The sequence below is a fragment of the Mustela lutreola genome, chromosome 6 (genome assembly GCF_030435805.1).
Source record: "Mustela lutreola isolate mMusLut2 chromosome 6, mMusLut2.pri, whole genome shotgun sequence".
Classification (NCBI taxonomy): domain Eukaryota; kingdom Metazoa; phylum Chordata; class Mammalia; order Carnivora; family Mustelidae; genus Mustela; species Mustela lutreola.
Window position 1 is genome coordinate 88,976,181 of NC_081295.1, and position 18,524 is coordinate 88,994,704.

Genomic DNA, 18,524 nt, shown 5'->3' on the forward strand with positions numbered 1-18,524 from the left:
AGGTTCATAGTTTCTAAGGAGGTGGAGCTTCTGTCCCTCAGTGGGGCCCAGGGCCTTCAAATAACTTCTCTGTGAGTGAAGTGGTTAAAGAAAAAAGATAGATGGCCACCAGTTTCCGGTGGCCTCCACATGACAATGCTCTGCTCCCCAGGGCGAGGCAGGATTGGCTGCCTCACCTCCCCTCTCCCAGAGCCAGCTTCTGAAGTTTCTAGAACCATGTTAGTCTCCAGCTCCAGCCTGGAGATGGCCTAGTTTGTGCCCAGGCGCCTGGGCCCCAGGCAGGGAGAAGTCCGTTACAGAAGGCAGCAAAGTTAGCTGGGAGTTTTGAGGTGCAGAGCAGACGGCAACTAGGGCCAGGCCCCTTAGCCCTGCCCAGCCTCTGTGCAGCTTGTCATTGCCCCTAAGGCTGACCCTCCAGAATTTCTGGAAATTGATCTTGGTGCCCCACCGCTTCTTGCCGCAGCCCCAACCCAGAACTAGTCTGAGGACTTCCTTCTGGTCATCTGCAAGGGAGTTTAACCTAAACCGAGTTTCGGCCTGGTGTCTCCACCTGAGCCAGTGACCCTAGACCACACTTTAGGGGTTGAGTTTGGGTCCTTGATTCTAACACCAAATTGCATTCGTGGGGTGCTCAACCTCCCCACGGACAAGCATCCTCTCTGTAAGCTGCCAGCCAGACCAGCACACTATACATACCGTGGGTGGAGAGGACCCAGGGGCCTGGGCCGGGGCCCTGCGGGAGGGACTGGAGGCAGCTGTGGGCATTTAGCCCACGGCTCACACTGCCAGGCCTTTAGTAAGCATTTAACCGCCCTGGCCACTCTCCAGACAGTGACTCATGGGCCTTGCTGAGCTGACAAGCTGACAGTGTCTATCCTGACCCATCCCAGCCTAGTGAGGGGTCAGCGGGGACACCAGGGGAGCTCCAGCTCTGTCCTCAAAACCCTGAGGGGTGTTGGGGGGGGTGGTGTCAGCCAGTCCAGGAGCTCAGCAAGCACTCGGCGGCAGCCCACTCCCTGACCTCTCTTGACCCCTGGGCCCCGGCAGACTAGTACACACAAGGCAATCCAGGCGTCTCTGCAGCCGCCTCTCCGGCCAGCTGTGCGGCCAGCTGTTCGGCCAATTGGCAGGGACGGCGGGGGCCGGGGAGGCCTTCCAAGGTCATCTCTTCCATTCCCCTGCGTCCAAGTAGGAAAGCCCCAAGGAAGGAAATGCCACATCCTTTCTTGTATGCCACTCACCGTGACTCACAGCCCTATGGTGTCTGGGCTGTCTCCCTGCCTGGGCCATGTCCATCTCCAGTTTAGTCCTCCCAGGATGAGGAGGTCAGGCCCTGGCCATGCAGTGCCTTCTGGGGTTGGAGAAGTCATGGAGAAAGGAGAGTGAAAGGAGGAGAAGAGGAAAACCCAAATGTTTTACAAAGTAGTTTTCTCTACATTTGCATAGAATTTAATGGGCTACAAATAACTTTCACTTGCCCCTATTCCCACTGTCCCTTTGGGGACAGGCCAGGTTCTTTAAGTTCTCTAGGTCTCAGTTTTCTCATCTGTAAAGTGGTAGTGATGATTAGACACCCTACCTCCCCCGCTCCCATTTGCTGTGAAGATTTAGCCTCCCATTTGCTGTGAAGATTTAGCCGAGTGCCTAAAGGCACCTAATTAGCAATTAGCGGTCTGGGTGGAAAAGGTGAGGTGAGGTGATTTCAAAGAATAGCCTCAGGAACAAGAGCCTAGGTCACCTGACTCAGAAATCCAGGACTCTGAGCTCCCTGCCACCATGGTGGGCACCCCCGAAGGAGGAGGAAAGAAAAGGACGGCTGAGCGGCCTCCCAGCCTCAAGGGCACCCAGCAAGGGACACAGGCTGCCTCCGCAAAGGGTGTGGGTCTGTGCCACTGTCTGCCCCCTCACCCAGGCCCCTCTGAGAGTGAGTACCAGAAGACCCCCCACGGCCTGGCTTTCTAGGGTCTCCTCCAGGTACAGTTGTAAAAAGGGAGGTTGGCCTTTGGCTCTCCAGCCTCCTCGACCCCTCCGCTCTCTGGATAATTCAGTTTCCACCCACACTTCCTAACCTTCCTCAAGATCTGCTCCAAGGTAGGGAAAGCAGTGTGGACACGGGGAAACACCAGGAGCCATGGAGTTCACAGACCCGGGCTTGAATCCCAGCCCTGCCATTTAAGGCTCCTCTGTAGAGGCCCGGGGGGCCTTCCTTTACCCACAGAATTCCCCAATAAAGAGCCAGGATGTGTCCCTCCCAGGGCTGTTGGCACAGAGATGGCTGAGATAAAGGAGAAGAGCCCAGGGCTGGGGCTCAGCCACCAGTTATTGGGGTGAGGTGTTAAGAAGAATTGGGAGCCCTGGGACTTCCCCCATGTCCCTGGATCCACTACACCTCCTGTGCCACTCCTCTTCCTGGGGATTCCCTAATTGGTGATTTGAGGCTGAGTCCTTCTCCCCCTCCCCCCTACCAGCTCCGCCTCCCCTGCCCTACCCATGAGGCTGGGGTGGGGGGAGGTGACAGGGGTCACCAGTCCCTTGAGGATATAACCTGTCACATCCTGCCCAGACAAGTCCGGCAGGATACTCCCTGCCTGGGCTGCCCGGACCCCTCCCTCCCCACCCTTGGGCTGCCAAAGGGGCCTCTGAGCTGCTGGAGTAGGTTTTTCAGTTCAGGGGAGTAAATGCTCAGTGAGTGCCTGCTGTGTGTGGGAAGTGGTTGGGGTTAGGGGTGCTTTGAGAGCTTGGCAGCAGGATGGGAGATGAGACCAGCTGGGCTCTGAGCCCCATCAGGGCACCCGTCTTGCCAGAACGGTGCGACTAAGACAGCCTTGCCACTTGGGCCTCCCTGGCGATGACTACCCCAAAGCCCGGGGATTTCAGGAAGGTGGGGCGGAGGAAAGAATGATGTTAGTGCTTTTCCAGGAAACTGTTAGCTGATAGCTAGGTTCTCTGAGCCTCCTCCAGAGGCCTAAGCCAGGCCAGGGCATGGAGAGCTCCTCCACTCTGAGAATCCTGCCTGTTCCTGCCGGAAGGCATCATCTCCACTGGTTCAGTTCCCGGTTTAGCGTTTGAGGAAACTAACACCCCAGAAGTGGCTGCAAGGGACTTGCCTGGAGGGCACACAGCAAATTCCTCCCAGAGCTAGAAGTAGCAGCCCACACCTGGCTCCCTGCTTGGTGTTCTTTCCAGCCCATTTTGACTTGACAACACCTACGTACGCCGTGGCCGGCCCTCCCTGGGTCAGCTCTGGCTATGGGTGTGCCCTGCCGATGGCCATGCCAGGGTATGTGACATGTGTGTGATCGGAACCAGAATCCAGGTCCTCATGCTGTGGGGGCCGCAGACTGCTCTCCGGCCAGGCCCACTGTGGACATCGTGCTCTCGGGACATACCGAGCTAGTTACCGGGAATGGCTAGGTGTTGCCCATCCTCATCCCTAAGGGAGAAAGACTGCCAAGCTTGGATATGGGTTCTATGACTGGTGTCACTGGACATAGTGCCTCTTGCGATAACAGCACCCCCCTTCCGGGGCGCCTCCTGCGTGCCAGGCTGTGTTTGAAATTTCAGCTCACTAACCTTCATGAGAGCCCTAAGAAGTGGGCACTGTTTTTACTTGCCCTTCAGAAACAAGAGTATGGAGAACAGGGAGGTAAATCACTTGTCCAAAGACACACAGCACATAGGTGGCAGAGCCAGAATTTGAACCCAGCGGTCTCCCTCCGGTCCTCATAGCCATACTGTGGGTGGGAGTGAGAGGAGCAGGCTAATGGGGCCCAATCCCACAGGTGCCTGTGTCAGTGGCCATGATGTCGCCGCAGATGCTTACCCCCCAACAGATGCAGCAGATCCTGTCGCCCCCACAGCTGCAGGCCTTGCTCCAGCAGCAACAGGCGCTCATGCTGCAGCAGGTGAGTCTGGCCCCAGGGCAGCTGGGAGGTGGGAGAGAGGAGGGTGGGACGGTGGCCTCCCATCTCGCACCCTGTTTACTGCCAACATCACTGCTGGCCAAAGCCGGGGAAGAAACCAGAGAGACTGCTCAGGCTGGATGGATCTGCATTCCTCCAGGGCAGCTGGGGAGAGGTCAGGGGTCAAGCCTCTCCTGCAGTGGCACCCCCATGCTCCCTGTCTCACCTGCCCGCCTCTGTATCCAGAACCCCAGGGAAGGGCAGAGTACTGGAACATCCCGGCACCTCGCTGTGATGGATTCAGGAGACCCGGAGAGAGGCAGGGCGGGCTCAGAGCTATGGGGTGAAGCCCCCCCCCCCCCCCCCCGAACCCCATCCCTGCTCGGCTCCCTCCCCACCCAGGCCCTGCTGAGGATCCTCAGAGCAGACTGAGGAGAGCAGGCATCTCCCTGCGGGGTGTCTCTTTCACCACCCCAGTGAGACTCCGTACTTCTGCCTCCAGGAGCCCCATCACAACAGGGCCAGGGCTGTTCTGGGGTCCGCAGTCCCCGGCCCGTGGTAACCCACTCGCACCCCTGCCCCCCTCCACCTCCCACCCAGCTGCAGGAGTACTACAAGAAGCAGCAAGAACAGCTCCACTTACAGCTTCTCACCCAACAGCAGGCTGGGAAGCAGCAACCCAAAGAGGTAAGGGGCCTGAGGTGCCCCCTCAAAGGACCACTGCCCCTCCTGGCCGGAGACTGGGAGCCACACAGTGGCTAGGAGAGAACTGCCTTGAGGGCATAGGAGACCGATCAGGAAGCGCTGGGAGGGAATTATGGGACAGAGGGGAATGGGAACTGGGGGTGCACAGTTCTCCAGCTGCCCTTGTCCCCACTCCGTCCTTCCTCCTTGCCTCCTGTTGTCGGATTAGTGAGGACAGGCCCCCGGTGTCCCTTGCTCATGACCAGCTGCCTTGTCAGGTCCTTCCCTACCCACTTGTCTCTTAATGACTTAGCACCTCAGCCCACCACAAACCCTCCCCCACCCCCAGGTTCTGGTCCCTCAGAACCCTTAGAACTTGCGCTGCTCCCTCCAACCCTGCCCCAACCTCTGCCACTTCTTGTAATATCAGGCCCTTCCCCTCCAGAGAATTCCCCGGCCTCACCTGGGCCACAGTGCCCCCCTGAGCTTCCATACCAGGCCCCTGGGCCATGTCCCAGACCTGTGCCTCCCTCCTGCTGGCCTAACCACAGCCAAGTCCTGGGTGGCTTCTTCCCAGAAGGCTGCCCTACTGACTCCCAGTCATTTCCCAGTGCCCTCAGCCTCCCCCTCAAGGTCTCATCCTTGTTGCCTTCCCTGCATTTTCTCTAGGCTGGCTTTACTGAATAGCTAGCCCCCCACTGCACCCCCAGGGCAGGGGGCCAGGCAGAGACGTCCCTGCCTCCCGAGCACCCAGCACAAGCTTGGCTCCCGGGGCTCAGAAAAGACCTGCGGATGCGCTGACTTGTTGGTGCCTGTGTGAAGAACTGACGGGCTTGGAGGCTGGGGGGAGGGGAGCGCTGGCGGGAGACAGGGAGGGAGAGAGCGGAACTCCAGACCTACAGTGAGCGAGGGAGCAAGTGTGCGCCTGAGCAGTAGAGATGCGACTCTTCCCCAGGCCTGGGTCCGGATGACCAGCTGATGCGGATCTTTTAAAGTCCCGTCAGACTCTTTGATTCCCTGTATCTAAGAAGCAGGAGAGGAGAGGAGCTGGAGGGGGTAGGCCCCCTCCTCGGCGCAGGAAGGGGGCAGCCGCGCATGTGGGAAGGGTGCCCGCCAGGCGGGAGTGGCCCCCGGAGCCTGACAAGCTCATCGATCATTGTGATGAGAGCCCCCCCCACCCCCGTTTCCAGGCGAGCACAGCTGCGGTGCGGGGAGCCGAGGCGGAAGGAGGGGGGCGGGAGCAGGGAGGGCGTCGTGCTGAGCGTCTGGGTCTGCTGTGTGTGTTTGCGCGCGTGCGTACGTGGTGCGTGCGTGCGTGTGTTTACTGCGAGGAGGCATGCAGCCCTATGGAAGCTGGGCCGGGAGCAGAGAGGCTGCAGCGGCGGACGCCACTACGACAGCTCCGGGGGCTGAGAGGCCCTGGGAGGGGGTGGCCGCGGGGTGGGGGCCGGAGGGCGTGCCCGAGGCTGATGGTACCCCTCTCGGCCCGCCCCCTCGGGCCCCCCACCAGGCCCTGGGGAACAAGCAGCTGGCCTTCCAGCAGCAGCTCCTGCAAATGCAACAGTTGCAGCAGCAGCATCTGCTCAACCTGCAGAGACAGGGGCTGGTCAGCCTGCAGCCCGGCCAAGCCTCAGGGCCCCTCCAGACCCTCCCGCAAGGTGAGTGTCCCCCAGCCCAGACCTCCCCCCGCCCCACCCCATTCCATTGGCGCCTGGGGCCCTGCTAGCCTCCCACCTCTCTCTCCCGCAGCAGCCGTGTGCCCTACGGACCTGCCCCAGCTGTGGAAGGGCGAGGGTGCCCCCGGGCAGCCCGCCGAGGACAGCGTCAAGCAGGAGGGGCTGGACCTCACCGGCTCAGCCACCACCGCTACCTCGTTTGCCGCCCCCCCCAAAGTCTCACCCTCCCTCTCCCACCACACCCTGCCCAACGGACAGCCCACTGTGCTCACACCTCGGAGAGACAGGTGCGGGGGCCCAGGCCGGGAGAGGGCGCTGCACACCTGCCTGGCGGCAGCCCTGCTCCCTGAGGGATGGCACCCCTGGGTGAGGGACAGGGAGGGGGGAGGCGGAGCTCGTGGACCCGGAAGTTTACCCCTCTCGCAGGGCACACAGCATTGTTCTCAGCCTCTGGGAAACCCATATGAGGGACAGAAACTTCACCAGCAGGGGTCCTAGCCAAGCTGGACCAAGGCCCTTGTGGTTTCCAGTGTCCCTGACTGCTGCCTCTCTCTTGCTCTCCTAGCTCCTCCCACGAGGAGACGCCAGGCTCCCACCCCCTCTACGGACACGGAGAGTGTAAGTGGCCAGGCTGTGAGACCCTGTGTGAAGACCTGGGCCAGTTTATCAAGTAGGTGTCACCGCAACCCTCCATTCGCCCCGCTCCGCCAACAGCAGACTTTCCACAGGGCCCTTCATCCCGCCCCCCAGCCGGCCACCTAGCTTGCCCCTCTTTGGACCTTAGCCACCAGCTGTCCTGCTGTCCTCCCCTCTGGGGCATCTAGCCTAGCTCCTTCCCTGCCCCCACCAGCTCCCTGATCCCCAGCCTCCCATTTATATTTGCAGGGGCCTGCAGCCTCAGTAAACCCCATACCCAGGCTCTCAGAACCCCTCAGTAGGGGGGTGTGAGGAGCAGGAGAGGACACCCCCTCCCCCCCGTAGCCCTTCCCTGCTTCCCCCAGACTCAGCCCAAGAGACTGACAGCCTAGTGACAGGCCGGAAGGCCGGTGGACAGGCAGGGCGGGAGGTGACCAGCTGCCACTGCCGTGCCAGGCTCTGTCACTGACTGATTAACTCCGCTGTCTCCCAGACCCTTGCAGCATCAGGGTCAAACAAATTGTTTTCACGCTTCGTCAGAGGTTTACTTAATTAGTTCATTTGCAATTAGATCTCTCTGTAGCTGGGATTTTAGCAAAGACATCAAAGGAGGCTGACGAGAAGGCGGCTTCCTTGGTTGCCCTGTTGCCCCATTTTGTTTTTTTTCTTCCCACCTCTTTCCCTTTGTATCTCTTGGTCTGTCTGCTTTCCAGGCTGTGGGCGGGCTGGGAGCACAGGATGGGAGGGTGGTGGCCACAGGCAAAGCAGGGCCAACTGTGTCTTCTCTGCCCTCTCCTGCCCCAAAGACACCTCAACACAGAGCACGCCCTGGATGACCGGAGCACAGCCCAGTGCCGGGTGCAGATGCAGGTGGTCCAGCAGCTGGAGATCCAGGTGCAGCTCTGAGGATGCTCAGTGACCGGGGAGGGGGGGGTGAGGGGGGTGGGAGGTGGTGCAGGGGATGCCAGGCCTGGCCCCACCCTCAGCACTGACATCCCAAGAGGGCTTTGGAGGGCCTTGCGGACAGGGGTCATCTTAAGCTTTCTTGCTCCTAAGTGCCAAGACCATGAGGTGATTGTAGTTAGAGACTCAGGAGCAAGCCAAGGTGGGGGGTGAGAGTTGCGGTGTCTCTGCCGGGAGTCCCAAAAGAGGAGTGTCCATATAAAAACCATAAAAATGCCAACAGCTAACATAAGGATCCCTTACTTGGTGCTGACTTAAATACTTTACCTGTTGAACTCCGGGAATCCTCTAAACAGCCGTATAAGGCAGCTGCTATTTTCATCCCCACTTTATAGATATGGAAAACCGAGGCCCAGAGAGGTGAAGTGACTTGTTGCTCTGGTCACTAACCCCAGTGGGTGGCCGAGTTGGGGTCAGAAGCACGGCGGTCTGACCCCCGAGTCTAGCATGTAGACCCCGAGGTCTAGCATGTAGTACCTGACAGTCCAGCAGGCAGAGTGAGGGACATTTACCCATTTCCCTCTGGCACCTAGCAGAGCGCCCTGCCCTGAGAGGGTAGTTGTGAAAGACCTATTGAATTTATGAATGGGGGTGAATGAATCATTCATCCATTCCTGTGTTTCCATTCATGGCTCGAGGTCCCTCTCACACACAAGTGCCACTGAACTTGGGTGTTGTTCAACCACAGCCTCTGCCGTGGAGGAGGAGAAAAAGCATGTGTTGTTGTTAGTGAGGGGGCCCCTGACCTGTAGCTTGAGCCTGGGACTCACGGTCTGGAGGAGAAGTGACGAGGCCTTCATCGGGCGGCAGCCCCAGGCCCTGGCCTCGAGGGTAGCAGGGGATGGAGCAGAGCCGAGGCCTTCTAGGAGCAGGGGACAGAGGGAGCCAGAGGCTGATATGTGAAGAAGAGTGGTGGGAGAGGGCTTTTCTCGGGTGTCTGGTTGGGGAGAGGTGGCATGTGGAGGAGGAAGAGGACTGGACCCCTTGGGGGCTCAGCCCCAGCTCACCTCCCGCCTCTCCACAGCTTGCCAAGGAGAGCGAGAGGCTGCAGGCCATGATGGCCCACCTGCACATGCGGCCCTCCGAGCCCAAGCCCTTCAACCAGCCCGTGAGTGACTCTCCCCTTCCTGCGACCCTCCCAGGACCCCTGGCACCCCCACCCTGGGGACTGGGCTCAGCACCCTCCCCATTGCTCACAGCTGAACCCAGTCCCCAGCTCTTCCTCATTCTCCAAGGTGACCGTCTCCGCAGCAGACTCGTTCCCAGATGGTCTCGTGCACCCCCCGACCTCGGCTGCTGCCCCCGTCACCCCTCTACGGCCCCCCGGCCTCAGCTCTGCCTCCCTGCACAGCGGGGGCCCCGCCCGCCGGAGGAGCAGTGACAAGTTCTGCTCCCCCATCTCCTCAGGTAAGGACTGACAGGAGGGTTATTTCCCCCCGCCCGGAGCTGGATCCCTCAACCGGCTACCCCATCCTCTGCCTCTCTTCCCCAGAGCTGGCCCAGAATCACGAGTTCTACAAGAACGCTGATGTCAGGCCCCCCTTCACCTATGCCTCCCTCATCCGTCAGGTGAGCATGGAAGTAGATGGGGGGGCACCCAGGCTGAACCCCCATCTTGGAGTCTCAGCCTCCATGAGAGTCAGAAGAGAGATAGCCCCTCCTGCACCTGACCTCTCTCTCTCCGGCTTCTTCCTGGCTGTACGGCCTCTCACCCAGGCTCCATCAGAGTCTGTGCCGCTCGTGTGGGCGTCTCTCTGGGTTTTTGCTGCTTACACCCACTGTGCTGTTCATTCTCTCATTCCCATGTACACACGCTCCTAGGAGACTGTTTTCTTTCTTTCTTTAAAGATTTTATTTATTTGACAGAGATCACAAGTAGAGAGAGAGAGAGAGGAGGAAGCAGGCTCCCTGCCCAGCAGAGAGCCCAATGCGGGACTCATCCCAGGACCCCGAGATCATGACCCGAGCTGAAGGCAGAGGCTTAACCCACTGAGCCACCCAGGCAGCCCCAGGAGACTGTTTTCTGATAGACTCAGGGTCACTCTCAGTTGGTTGCCACCTGCCTGCCTGCCTCTCCCTCACCCTCCCTCCCCACCAACCTTCTCTCTCTCTCTGTCACATACACAGACACCCCTCTGTTTACTCACGTCCTTGATGCTCACGTAATATTCTTTTATGAATAGACATTTGCACAGATGTCCTCTTGCTGTGACCCCCCAGCAGGCACACACATCCTCACAGGTACCCTCATATATGCACACACCCCCCACCTCAGGCTTAGGGAGCCCTTTGCCAAAATCAGGATAAATTGTAAACAGCCCCCAGCCTGTGGCTCTCTCTCTCCCAAGAATATTACTTCATTTTCATTCCCGAGTGGGGGCCCTTGACACCAGTTGCCCTCCAGAAGGAATTCACGTGCTCCTTGCACAAATGCATAGCCCTCACAGCTCATGTTTCCTAGCCCAGAAACAGCCTGCCCCACTGAGGGGATGGACGACACCCACCAGTCCTGTCCACGAGCCTCTGTAGCGGGTGTCCTCTGTTCTCAGGGTGGGAGTCGGGCCAGGCAGGAGGGAAAGAACACAGGCCTGTGACCCTTGAAGGCTCAGACTGAGGGTCCCTCTGCTTCTCTCTGGCCCACAGGCCATTCTGGAAACCCCTGACAGGCAGCTGACCCTGAATGAGATCTATAACTGGTTCACCAGAATGTTCGCCTATTTCCGGAGAAACACTGCCACCTGGAAGGTGAGGCATGCTCCCTCCTCCTTGCCAAGGGCCCCAGTCACCCTCGAACATCTCCTCATCCCCTTGACACCAAGGCCGCATCACATTTCGTCCCCTCAGAGGGTCAGTTCTTCAGAAATGCCCCCAGCTGGGTCTGGGCCACACCATAGGTCCCTCCACCCCCACCTCAGCATGGGCTGTGGAATATTCTCTAACTGCCCCTTAATAGCCCCTTCTTTCCAGCCTTGTGCTGCCTGCTTTCTGTCAAGAAATCCTCCTCTTCCCTGGAGTGCCCCCCAATAGGCCCCACAAAGTAGGGCCTCCAGGAGTTAATAGTGCCCCAGCCTGTTGGGGAGGCTTGGGGTGACACTCTCCAGAGACCCTAAGGGTCTGGGTACCTTGGCTAAAGGTGCCTGTTCTGGAGCCAGGGGTGGGGTGGGCCGTGTGCAGGCACAGACACAGGGACAGCAGAACGAGACCTGTGGACTGCGCACTGGGACATAACCACAGGCACCCCCGTACTCTCCCCAGCTCTGCCATGGCGGCAGGAAGATAATTGTCTCCATCCAATTAGTCATTTCAGCACCTTCAGCCATAGAGTTTTCTCAGGGGACTAGAGGCAGGGAAGGAAGGGACCCTAAAAAATGGGACACGGAGATGTGGACTGGGGCACTCAGCCATTCATTTTCCTATAGCCAAGATGGGAGGGGTGTGTTTCTGTCTGTCTGTCTGTTGGGTGAGAATATTAGTGTCTGTGCAGCAGAGTGGAAAGTGATATCTAAATTGGGAGGGGGTGGAGGGAAGGAGAAGGGAGTGTTGGCGCCCTGCGGGGAAGGTTAGAGGCGGGGAAGGTTAGAGGCGGGGAAGGAGTCCTTAGCTTACAAGCTTAATTGGATCCCTGGCTCTTGAGTCCCCCTGCTGGCCAGCTCAGAAGCTGCAGCCAGAGGCTACCTCCCCACCAGCGGCCCCTTTCAACAAGTGTCACGGAGGCCCCCTCCCCACCAATGCCCAACTCGGTGGGGTCTGCATAGGGCCCAGTCTCCTCTAACCCCAAAATGTGCTAACCGCAGCAGGAGAGACTGCTCTGTGACCTTCCGTATCCCTGCGTGCCCAATTCTCAAAGCTGGGGAAAGAGGCTTGGAGGCTGGGACGGCGGCTCTGATTGGCTCTGAGTGATGTCATTTCCTGCCAACCACAGTCCTGCCCTCTCTCTGAGCTGGCAGGGCCTTGTTGGGACCACCAGGTCCAGTCTCCAGCCTCTGGGACAGTTTGGATATCAGGTTTTAGAAGATAAGAGTCCTGCACAGACATAAAGGGTCGTTAATGATTGTTATCTAATGTTTATGTTCATAATGCAGGTTAATCCTTTACCTGTAGGGGTGAGAGTAGAGAACCTCATTTCCATTAGACAGCTCAGGGGCACGGTGTCCCTCACCCCCCTACTCTCCTTTCCTGTTCTCTCCTTTCTCCGGGATCAGGAGAAGCTGGTTTGGGTGACTTCCTTAAACCCCTCGGGGACCGTCTTGAAACCCCTCCCATTTAGCCGAGCTCCTTTAGGCCTTCCATGCCCCCTTCCATGGTCGCCCAGCCAGGATCATCCCAGTGGTCTCGCACCCCCGGGGTCTTCACCTCCTCGTCCCGTCGCCTCATAATAGGTCCCAGCGCAACGCCAGCGCTGAACGAGCAGGCGACCTTTCTAGTGAGCAGTGCTCGGCTGCTGTGTCTGCCACTTCGGGCACTGCCTGTGTCCTCCCCTCCCTGTGGCACAGCAGAATCTCTCTTAGCTTGAGGTCCACTTTGACCTTCAGGACTTTTGCCGCCAAGCTTCATTCATGTTCCTGGGGAAATGTACCCTGTCTACACCTAACTGTTCGACTTCCACCCGCCAGCCATATATCTGGCCCTTGAAGTCCTTCTTCTTCTCAACTCCTCCTCCTCTTGCATTCTCCCTCTTGCACTCTCTCTGGCCCCCACCCCGAGATGCTGACCACTTCGGACCGGGGCAGAAGGGTCGGGAGCCAGCGTGGGCCAGGCCAGCTGCCGTTCATCCGGGGACAGAGCTGCCATCTGCCAAGCTGATGGTCCCCCCCAGCGCTCCCCCTGGGTCCATCCCCTCCCAGGGCCCATGTTGTGGGCCCGTCCTTTTGTTTACGCAGCCCCCGCCAGACCCCTTAAATTGCCGTTAATGTTTCAGCGTAACGAATTAGTCTCTCATCACGAATCAGGCTTCGAAATGAGGGAAAAAAGCCCCGGTGAGGCCATCCTCGGAAATTGGGGTCATTCTCATTTGCAAAGCGGAGGATCGGAGCCCCGTAATGCGGGCAAATTTATTCCGAGGCAGGAGCCCCGGCGTGATTAGGCCCTTTGTAATTATCGCTCCAAGAGATTCCACTCCAGCCGCCCGCCTCCCTCGTGGATTAGCAAGCGAGTCGGAAAAATACACAGGATTTAATTAGAGGCAAATTAAAATTGGTAATGAAATCGGGCCAGTTGCAAGTGGCAAGAGTTGGAAGGGAGAGAGGGAGAGGGGATCTCCAGGGGCACGGGCTGCCCGCCCTGCCGGCTTTCTTCCCCGTTTAGAAATGTAAAGAGGAGACAAGGATGGGGACAAGGCGGGGTGGGGGGGTGGGGGCTGAGGGAGGACAGGTAACAGGGACAGGGATGGGTGGGGGGCGGTGGTGAAGCTGAGAGAGGAGAGGACAGGGACAGGACTGAGGGACATGGAGTGAGTGGGCTCGGGCCCTCATCTCGGCCCCCCCGGGGGGGGCGGTTGGGGCCAAGCCACCCCCTCTCACCCAAGTGTCCTACAATTCAGATGGCCTCAATTCCTGAAGTCACCCTGCCAGGAGGAGGTGGGAGCGACAAGGTGACTTTTCCTCTTTTCTCTCCTCTCCCTGCCTCGCAGCTACCAAATACCGTGCTCTTCTTTCTCTCGGTTTATTTCAACAAGTATGTATGTGAGGCCTGCAGTATGCCTCCTGCTCTTAAACTGTTCTCAAAGCCATGGCTCCCACACTCCTAGAGGCTGAAGAAGGTTGCAGCGAGGGTTCCTGATTTATTTCCAAAACTTGTAAAGCCTCGTGGCAAGGCTGCATGCACCTAAGCTAACAGGCCCCAGGCTCGATGAACAGGCCAGGGCCCGAGTGCAGGCCCACGGCGACTGGGGCCCCCCGATTGACAGCTGCGTGTGCCTGATCAGTGCTGCTGGGAAAACAAATGATTTCTATCCGGGTAGTGTTCAGTTGGTAGACAGAGTTTTCCGAAACACAGCAGGGAGAAGTGGAGCCAATCATAGAATGGGCTGTCTGCAGTGAAGACATTGGCAGTCCCTGGGTCAAGGGCAGTTGAGAGGCAGAGGGACTCCTCCCCCTCGGCAGCCTGAGTGGCCTGGGCCTGGGGAGGTGGGAAGTGGTGGGGCTGCGGTGGGGCGGGGACATCCCCGTGTGCTTGCCAGCGCAGGGAAGGGGCCGGGCAGGCTGCCTCTGAGCCCATGTCATCATTGCACCCCCAGAATGCTGTGCGACACAACCTTAGCCTGCACAAGTGCTTCGTGCGTGTGGAGAACGTCAAGGGTGCCGTGTGGACTGTGGACGAGCGCGAGTATCAGAAGCGGAGGCCGCCAAAGATGACAGGGTACGTAGGCCCAGCCCTGAGCAGAGGCAGCCACCTGCAGCATGGACCGGGGCACCTCCCCCATTCTCTCCAGGACTTGCCCCGGTGAGGCCATCCTCGGAAATTGGAGGCGGAGTGGGGAGAAGAGGGATGGAGGAACACAGGGGAGCCCAGAATCCAGAAGTGACATGAAGGGGCAGGTGATCTGTCCCTATTTCTGACTGAGGAAAGGAGCCTGGGGGCCTGGGACCAGAGAAAGAGACCCAAAGTACCTGTGGCCAGAGTTGGGACATGAGCAGATGCCACCTAGAAGCTCTGGCTTCCCGTGCACCTCTGCTTCTCACTGGCTGTGTGACCTTGGGCTATCGCCCTCAACGCACAAGGATGCCATTGGGCCAGTTCCTTGACCTCTCTTGGATGCTCTATAAATGGGGAAAGGGGATTCATCATTATGGTAGAGGGACAGCTTTGAGCCACTGCTTTACCTGACCCAACTCCTGGACACATTTCCTGGGCAGAAAAGTCTGGTGTGGAGCGCACAGGGACCAGCAGCGCGCATGGCTATTAGATGTCCCAGAATTCAGGATGGCAAAATAACGTGGGTATTATAGATGTGGGCCTATCCCGGCTCTAGCTTCAACCTGTTGGCCCCCAGAAACAGCAGAGAAACCCCGCTGGGGTGGCATGATGTGAAGACCAGCATGGGGAAGGATCCGTGTGCCCCCTTGCCAGCTCCAAGACACTGTACCTGCCCCAGAGCCCCAGAGAGCCTCGACCTGGGAGCTCTGAAGGGAGCTGTCCCTCCACGCTGCGTCCCATCAGCCTGAGGCTTGAATAGGCCTTAGAGGTGGTGCTGACCCTACTCTGGCCTCCTAGGTTCAGGAATGGAATGGTCCCTGGCATGAGCAGGGCCTTGCATGGCTGCACTGGGAAGGGGGAGTAAGTGAGTGAAGGAACCAAACAGTGCCTTCTCTGTCTTCCAGGAGCCCCACCCTGGTCAAGAACATGATCTCAGGCCTCAGTTACGGAGCACTTAACGCCAGCTATCAGGTGAGTGCTCCCTGGGCCTTGACCCCTGGCTGTCGGGCCCCTCCCCCACGCGCTGACCCTCCCCCCACTCTCCCCTGCCAAGAACCCATCTGTCCAAGGAGGGGCAGGAGGGTGAAGACCACTCTGGGTGACCTGAATCCCACCCCTCTGCCCCGGCCCCACTTGGGGCTCAGCCCCCACCTCTGCTGTCAGGGCTGGGTTCGGGCACAGCAGAGAGCAAGGAGGGAGGTTGGCATAACCAGTGGGGCCCTGTTCCCTGGTTTGCCATTCTTGGCGGGGGAGGGGTTCTTTGCCCTCCCCCTAAGGGATCGGTTAGGCCCAGGCTCCCAGGGAGGCTGGGAGGCAGCAGGTCAGGGTCATGATCTGGCCTCCAGAGGTCAGGGCACAAAGAGTCCAGGAGGCTGGCTGGGGGTGGGGCAGGGACCCACTGGGCCAAGTGGAGCTGGCTTACTGGACCAACCCTGTGCCCTCCAGGCTGCCCTGGCCGAGAGCAGCTTCCCCCTCCTCAATAGCCCTGGCATGCTGAACCCGGGCTCTGCCAGCAGCCTCCTGCCCCTCAGCCACGAAGACGTGGGCGCCCCCGTGGAGCCGCTGCCCAGCAACGGCAGCAGCAGCCCCCCTCGCCTCTCCCCACCCCAGTACAGGTGAGCATGCAACATGGAGCCCCCACCCCAGTGCCCCCCAGATGCCCCTGCAGGTGGGATCCCCATCTTATCACGCCCTGCCCACGTACACACTCCTGTCTTCCCAGGAGGAGTGACCTCGCTTTCTCTCCTTATTCTCCTCCCTCTCGCCCCTTCCTTCCTGTAACTTTCTTCCTCTTCTCCTTCCTCCTCTCTTCTGTTTCATCTCCCCTCTTGCCTACGGACACCACCTCTGTCCTTTCCAACCTCCCCCTTCCTCAGAGGAGAGCTCCTGTGGAGATCAGACTGAAGACATCAGGCCCCAGGGGCTCAGGGATGATATGGGTCCTGGGGAGGCGACCTGGGAATACCCCCACTGCACCCCCAAATTTTGGATATTTGAGGGGCAGGGGAAGGCCCCTGAGGTGCCCATACAATCCCTTCACAGCCACCAGGTGCAGGTGAAAGAGGAGCCACAGGAGGCAGAGGAAGACAGGCGGCCGGGCCCTCCCCTGGGTCCTCCCAACCCCAGCACCGCAGCGCCGCCAGAAGACAGGGACCTGGAGGAGGAGCTGCCAGGAGAGGAACTGTCCTAAGGGCCTCTAGGGGCTGGCTGGGCAGGGGTGAGACCCCTCCCTCCGGAACCCAGGCCCCACCTTCCCCCACTCCTCAGCCCCGCCCAAACCTCAAGGCACTTCCAGGACTCAGATGGGGGGGCTGGGCCAGCAACTCCCCATGTGACCTGACTGACAGACGCTCGGGGGCAGGGACGGTCCCGCCCCCGAGGGGACACAGAACCCCTGGTCTGGGACCGGTAGAGGACTCGGAGGGCCCAGACCCTTCCTCACCCTCCCCTACATCTGAATACCGCCTCCCCCCAACCACCAGCAGCAGCAGGGCCCTCCTCCCCCACCAGCTTTCCCCTACAGGGCCCCTCAGCGCCGTGGAGACCCGCAGGCGGGGCTAAGCCACCCCTCTCAAACCCAGGGCCCCTAGCACCTGGCTCTGGCAGTGTTTTCTGACCGGAGGCCCCCCACTTTCCCAATTTGTGCTCCCTTCCACCTTCTTTTCCGTACTGTGAAGTCTCCCCACTGCCCCCCAACTCCTGCCCCTGCCCTGGCCTAGGGCATTGGGGGAGGGTGCTGAAGTTTCAGACCATCCCCAGAAGAAACCAGCTGCCTCTGCTGTGCCTACTCCAAGGCCACAGCTGAGGTGGGACAAGTTGTGTGCGCTGTGGGGGTCGGCGGGAGCAAGACTGCCCGGCCGGACCCTGCCCTGGACCTGAGACAGAACCCAAGCTGAACTGGGCCTCTGCCCCCTTCAGGGGGTGCTCCTCAGCTTCCGCCATCCCCCCGCAACAGAGGAAGAGGCCCAGCACTGGCCTACTGACAGGGTCTGTGCTGGGTATACTAATGGAGGGGGAGCTGCCAAAAGGAGCTGCGCGGCCCTTGAGGCTGGAGTTGGGCTCAGAGGGGCTGCCAGAGCCACCAGAAGCATCCTGCCTCTGTTCTAGGAGAGGCCGGGCTGAAACTAGGCTTGAGGGGCAGGTGGCTGCTGTGACCCCGATGGGTCACCCCCAGCCTACAGGTCCCCCATTGTAGTCCTTCCTCACCCTCCCTCCGCACCCCTCCCTGACCCCCCCACGCCCCCCCCCCCCCCAGTTAAACCGATGACCAAAGACCTTTCTTATGCCGGAAGCAAAAACCAAAACTTTTTGTTGGCTTTTTCCTTTGTCGCCTCCTGCACCCCCTACTCCTCCTTGCTCCTCGACCTTGGCCCCAGGCTGGAAGCCCTCCCTCCACTTAAGTTATTGTTTTAAACCAAAGTTTACAGTGTCTGTTGGTGGCCCAGACCCTCTCTCCACCCTTCCTCCACCCCACCCCGAGGACCCTGGGACTCAGTAGAGGCTGGGGGCCCTGCTCACCCCCACTCTACCCTTGGCCAGCCCGGAGGAAGGCAAGAGGGCGGAAGGAAGGAGGTGCACTGCCCTCAGCACCCCAAGGGGTTCCCCTGTCCTCAGGCAGTGGACCTCAAGCCCTAGTGCCCAACCCTGGGCTTCTTCCTGGGGGCTCTCCAGACCCCTCGCAAGGACCAAGTCCCCCATCACGCTGGGAGTGTGGATTCCAGCAGAGGAGCTGGGAAAAAAAAAAAAGTGAGACTCCACAGACCCCCTATGGGGGACCCCAACTTGGGCCAAGGACTGGGTGTGTTGGATGCTTATGATACCCCAGGCCAGGCCCCTTTGCTGAGAAGACTCCTTGGACTATTTCACCGCCCCCCCCACATACACCCCTTCACAAGCCACCCCTCCTGAGAGGCAGGGGGCCCTCCGCCCCCTCCCCATGTACTCCCCACCTGTGTTCTGTTTGACCAGCACAGAAATATTAAACGTCCTCTATTCACCGGGCCCTGCGTGTGTCACCAAGGTGAGGGGGGGAAGGACAAGAAAGTGGAAAGATTGTTCTGGGGTCTGAGGGCAGCAGGCCCTGGCAGACGGCGAGAGCCCCCCGGGGGGTGCTTTCTGGGAGTGCATGAATGCACCAGGTGTGGGGGGGTTGGCCCTCTCTGCTCCTCTTGCCCCCCACTTCCACTGTCACCCACGTTCTCTGGTGTTTTCTCTCAAAGCAGGTCTCTGGGTCATTCTGCTTTCTCCC

At 59.6% G+C, this 18,524-nt stretch overlaps 1 protein-coding gene across 4 annotated transcripts in view; it reads left to right on the top strand.

Moving 5' to 3' along the window:
• The window catches only part of FOXP4 (forkhead box P4), a 51,728-nt gene extending 33,451 nt beyond the window's left edge, over positions 1–18,277 (top strand). The window contains exons 4-17 of one of the 4 annotated variants that reach the window (XM_059177910.1): positions 3,783–3,905; positions 4,503–4,589; positions 6,097–6,244; positions 6,336–6,549; positions 6,828–6,932; positions 7,705–7,792; positions 8,886–8,969; positions 9,097–9,268; positions 9,354–9,430; positions 10,505–10,606; positions 14,097–14,218; positions 15,181–15,247; positions 15,722–15,891; positions 16,319–18,277. In XM_059177910.1, coding sequence (XP_059033893.1) covers positions 3,783–3,905; positions 4,503–4,589; positions 6,097–6,244; positions 6,336–6,549; positions 6,828–6,932; positions 7,705–7,792; positions 8,886–8,969; positions 9,097–9,268; positions 9,354–9,430; positions 10,505–10,606; positions 14,097–14,218; positions 15,181–15,247; positions 15,722–15,891; positions 16,319–16,466 — 1,707 coding nt within the window. In that variant the 3' untranslated portion in view covers positions 16,467–18,277. Of the gene's footprint in view, positions 1–3,782; positions 3,906–4,502; positions 4,590–6,096; positions 6,245–6,335; positions 6,550–6,827; positions 6,933–7,704; positions 7,793–8,885; positions 8,970–9,096; positions 9,269–9,353; positions 9,431–10,504; positions 10,607–13,400; positions 13,902–14,096; positions 14,219–15,180; positions 15,248–15,721; positions 15,892–16,318 lie in introns of those variants that run through there. The other 3 variants (XM_059177911.1, XM_059177912.1, XM_059177913.1) reach the window with 3 other exon arrangements.
• Positions 18,278–18,524: the final 247 nt, after the last annotated feature.